Source organism: Bactrocera tryoni, unplaced genomic scaffold (assembly GCF_016617805.1).
Source record: "Bactrocera tryoni isolate S06 unplaced genomic scaffold, CSIRO_BtryS06_freeze2 scaffold_25, whole genome shotgun sequence".
Taxonomy (NCBI): Eukaryota; Metazoa; Arthropoda; class Insecta; order Diptera; family Tephritidae; genus Bactrocera; species Bactrocera tryoni.
This window is the reverse complement of record NW_024395977.1, coordinates 18542142-18547300: the sequence shown is the minus strand read 5'-3', so window position 1 is coordinate 18547300 and position 5159 is coordinate 18542142. Positions and strand designations below refer to the sequence as shown.

The 5159-nt window shown below is 35.5% G+C and overlaps 1 protein-coding gene across 1 annotated transcript; it reads left to right on the top strand.

The window, feature by feature from the left end:
* Positions 1–1637: 1637 nt before the first annotated feature.
* On the top strand, positions 1638–2923 carry LOC120780484. The gene is made up of 3 exons (XM_040112757.1): positions 1638–2006; positions 2147–2329; positions 2404–2923. The coding sequence occupies exons 2-3, from the start codon at positions 2213–2215 to the stop codon at positions 2848–2850; spliced, it is 564 nt and encodes a 187-aa protein (XP_039968691.1). The 5' UTR covers positions 1638–2006; positions 2147–2212; the 3' UTR covers positions 2851–2923.
* Positions 2924–5159: the final 2236 nt, after the last annotated feature.

The following is a 5159-nucleotide window of genomic DNA, read 5'->3' as shown; positions in this document are numbered from 1 at the left end:
GTAACACATATAAAAACAAGTAAGGAAGGGCTAAGTTGGGGTGTCACCGAATATTTTATACTCTCGCATGATAAAGTGATAATCGAGATTTCATTATCCGTCATTTACATATTTTTCAAATACCGTATTTGCGTAAAGTTTTATTCCGCTATCATCATTGGTTCCTAATGTATGTATATATTGTACAGAGAAGGCATCAGATGGAATTCAAAATAGCGTTATATTGGAAGAAGGCGTGGTTGTGAATTGCTTTCACCCATACTTCGTACACGTCAACAGGGTCATATCTCGGAAACTACTATAGCTATGTCAACCAAACTCTACAGAGTCGTTTCCTTCAGGCATTTCCATATACAGTTTAAAAATGGAAGAAATCGGATAATAACCACGCCCACCTCCCATACAAAGGTTATGTTGAAAATCACTAAAAGTGCCTTAACCGACTAACAAAACACGTCAGAAACACTAAATTTTACAAAAGAAATGGCAGACGAAAGCTGTACCAAGGCTTTTTTTTAAATTTGAAAATGGGCGTGGCGTCGCCCACTTATGGACCAAAAACCATATCTCAGGAACTACTCCACCGATTTCAATGAAATTCGGTATATAATATTTTCTCAACATCCTGATGACATGTAAGAAATATGGGTGAAATCGGTTCACAACTACGCCTTCTTCCAATATAACGCTATTTTGAATTCCATCTGATGCCTTCTCTGTGTAATATATATGTATGTACATTAGGAACCAATGATGATAGCGGAATAAAACTTTACACATATAAGGTATTTGAGCTGAGGTAACCCTTGTGGAAAAATTGTCGTGATCGGACTATAACTTTTCAAGGTCCCTGATATCGAACACGAAGAACTCAGTGCCTAACCTAACATAACCTAATTTTTCACGGAAAATATCGGTAAATCTCTCAGACATTTTAATGTAATTCAGAGGGCATCATTTTTATACTCTCGCAAAAAAGTTGCTAATAACAGTATCTCGATTATCACTTTATCATGCGAGAGTATAAAATGTTCGGTGACACCCGAACTTAGCCCTTCCTTACTTGTTTTTTCGAAAGATTTGTGACAACGATATGCAAATACGTGCAGTTGATGCGCGGTATCCCGGTTCAAGTCATGATGCTTTCATCTGGGGTATGAGTCACGCTAAACAATATTTCCGTACACAGTATGAGAGTGGGCAGCGTTCATTGAGGTTGCTGGGCGATTGCGGCTACGGAATTGAACCATTTTTGTTAACACCTTATAGAGATCCACAGTTTAACTCAATGGAGTATAAGTTTAACATAGCACATACGGCTGCACGGAATATTGTGGAAAGGACAATCGGAGTTTTAAAGAGCCGTTTCCGATGTTTAGTGTCCACATTACATTACCGCCCTGAAAAAGTGGTTAAAATTGTAAACGTCTGTTGTGCCTTACACAACATCTGCAGACGTTACAACATTGAATATAATCAGGAAGTAGTAATTATTGCAAATGAGACTGACGATGACAATTTTTTTCACTCTGATAATGGTTCAATGCAGAGCGAAGGCCGGAGAATAAGAGACGAAATAGCAAATACTTTTTTCTTAATTTTAAATATAACAGTCTTCAGACTAAACTAAAATCAGTCATATAAATTCAGGTACTTTAAGTATATTTCACAACCAGGATCTTTAATTAAATAATATACTTAATAATTAATCATTTTTTTCGTTATATTGTCTTTTGTGTTCAAACTTGAGAACTTCGAGATTTAGTTGTTCTTTTTTAATCTAATTTTTTTTCCACAATCAGCCCTATCACGCAATCCATCGTTGACTGTTTTTTCGGGAAAGTTACGAAACTGCTATCATGCAATTCGAATAGTTCCGAAAGTAAGTTCGAAATTCGTAGAGTTGCATTCACTGAATTCACTCGGAACGGAAAATTTTTAAGTTTAGCGGAATTTTTGTACGACAGGTTTGTGGTAACGGAGAAATAAATTTAAAAAAGAAAAATGTAAGTTTTAAATTAAAAATAAATATTTTATAGTTTGAATTCAATTAAAACTTGTTTTAAAACTTTTAATTGAATTCAAACTATAACATATTATCAATTAAAACTTTTAATTCAAATCAAACTATAACATATTTCCGCAGGTCCAAAGTAATTACCACCAAGCAACAATATGCACTAATGGTTGAGCTGTTACACAAAAGCCTGAAATGGCGCAGGGTTTTACAAAGTGCCCTAAAGAGGAAGTGGCAGCTTTTTGGAACAACATGGCCCAAGAACTAAATAGTGTTGGTCCGCCTATCAAGGATATTTCCAGCTGGAAGAAGGTAATATAATAAAGTTATAGATTTTATTGTTGTAACAGGATAATTAAAAGCTTGTTTGAATTATTTTTTATTAGGTATGGCTTGACTGGAAGGCGTATATAAAAAGGAAACTTGTTGAAAATAAAAAGGAGCAGTCAGCTACTGGTGGCGGCAGATATAGGCAGCACCATTTCAACGAATTGGAGGAAGCGGTGATAGCACTAACGGCATTGCAAACAAGTGCAAGTGGCATTGACAATACAGTTAGCATCGGCTTACCAATTGTAGCCGACGTGGGCAACGAGACGTTAGCTGACGTATCAATGCCATCAGTGACCTGCAGTCCAGCACTGCCTAAATGTACTACTAGGCCACCGGAAACCTGTACAGCCGATGTAATTAAAGAACAATTTCAAATTCAAAAAGATTTTCAGGAAAAGGTCATCGAAAAGTTGGATGATCTTTCAGTACGTATGCGACGAGTGGGCAGAGCATTGGAAGTGCAAAATGATTTAAAAAAATGCGGAAGTGGAAGAAATTAGAAGGCACAACATAGCTATGGAGAATTTGATAGCTGCTAAGAATTCGATTAAGCAGCGAATGTTAGAAATAGAAGAAAAAAAAATTGCAAGCAATGACAAAAAATAATTAAATTAATTAAATAAATACTTATTTAAAACTATAACCATTTTGTGTTAATATTTATTTAGGATATTATACTCTGGTAAGTGTTGCACATATAGCTTCTCTGATTTGTGAAGCTGCTTCACTATAAGTTGATGAAAGAATTTCATTACTTTCTGTCAAAATATTTGGTTCCGAATTATTTTCTAAACTTTCATCATTCACGCGAAAGTGAATGCAAACGTTGTGTAACGCTGCCGCAACATTAACGATTTGAGATGCCTTCCATGGCTGGTAGTGAAGTTCACGAGCACCCAGAAGACATCTAAATCGATTTTTAAAAACTCCTATTGTTCTTTCAACGATATTTCTCGCTTTTGCATGTATTTTATTATATTTCTCTTCTGGGCTTCCTGAGGGAGGGGTACGGAATGGTGTCATTAACCATGGTTCTAAGGCATATCAAGCATCTCCTGTACGAATATAAAATTTTGGGAATTTTTGTAATATATATGTTTGTATGTATAATACCCAAAAGCCAAGTGTTTCGTTCACCATCGAGGTACTTTTTCTCAAGAAAATAACGAGCATTGCTGACATTCCATATGTGCGAGTCGTGATTGCTGCCAGGAAACTGAGCGCTCACATAACGTATTTTCATTTTATTGTCACATATCTGCAAAACATTGATTAAGATGTTTGAAATGCGAATTTGTTACCAGACTTACAATCATGGCATTGATACTAAAGTATCCTTTGCGGTTATAATAGAGAAACTTATCTTTAGTTGGAGCAACGATTTTAATATGTGTCCCGTCTACACACAAAATCGCGCCTGGAAATCCGTATTTCTGAAAAAAATCATTTTTCGCTTCCCTATCCACTGAGGGCACAAATGGGACTGAAGCAATCCCAATACTTCTTTTAAGATGCAACAAAATGTTGACTGAGCCATTGGAATATCGAAGTCTTTACCCACTCCATGCTGATAGCCTCCTTCAGCTAAAAACCGTAAAACCGAAGACAATCGATGAAGTAAAGAAATAGATGACGATCTTGAAGAACTTGCATTCCTCTCTAGAACATCGAGGACATATGTAAAGGCCGCCTTATTTAAGCGATAGTTTTTAATAAACCTGTTTTAGAAAAATAATTTTAATAAAATTTAATAATGAATTTTTGTGGATTTTTGAACTGTACATTGTTTCGTCCACATCGAAAGGGTTGCTCTTGTCCCTCAGTGATTTTCGTTGAATTTTTAGATCACGCCGACTTCTCTCACGTTCTTCCTCAAGCAACATAAATAAAAACGTTAGCGAATACATATTTTGTTCGTAAAATCAATTTGAATATAAACGATTTCACTTTTATTAATCAAAATTTTAATATTTTCTTCTACACAGCTGATTTCGAAATGTCAAAATTCAAATTTAAGTCTGGCAACAAAAGTTTCGAATTCACATGAATTCAGTGATAGCAAATTACGTAGCGGACATTCGTATTCGTAGCTTCGCTACGATGGATTGCGTGATAGGGCTGAATAGCTTTAAGCAATTGAGTACTTATACTTACAAACTCATCTTTCAATTCAGTAATAGCTCTTCCAACAGTTTTATTATTACTCTCTATTGATTGGTATCTACGCCTCAAGCTGCTAGCATTTTTAGATTGCAGTTCTATTATCTGATCAAATTTTTTCAATATATCTCCATTTTTTTTAATCTTCCTCATCCAAAAATCTTTTTAAGCGATCTGCTGTACTTTCTAATTTTTGCCTTCTAGGTACACTAGAATTTATTTCGTGCTGCCTTTGTGACGTGGAGGGTATATCGTCGACATCTTTTTGTCTATTGGATGCATTATAACTTAAATTTATATTTGTTCCCCTGGCGATGAGGAAGACAAATCTACATTCACCCCTGCAATTGGTATATTTAAATTCTCATTAACGGGTTGGGTGCCAAGAGAAACGCTTAATATGCCTTCTATAGTTTGCGAAATGCCACAAAGACGCACAATGGTTTCTTCGTTTGGAGTGAGCTGATATTTTGAAAATGGAGCTCCTCCTGTTGCTCGACTCTCAATTTTGTTGTGAGCTAATTTTCTTTTGATTTCGCTTTTCCACTCAATTATAACCTATAGAAATAAGTTTAATTTAATCGCAGTTTAATTTTCACTGAAATTTATTTACCTTTTTCCACCCGTTTACGTCTTTGTGTGGAGGACC

Excerpts from the sequence above, each read along its gene's own strand:
- LOC120780484 (XM_040112757.1), top strand. The coding sequence starts at position 2,213 with ATGGCGCAGGGTTTTACAAAGTGCCCTAAAGAGGAAGTGGCAGCTTTT. Across the intron at positions 2,330-2,403 it reads ATATTTCCAGCTGGAAGAAG|GTATGGCTTGACTGGAAGGC; the intron begins GTAATATAATAA and ends ATTTTTTATTAG.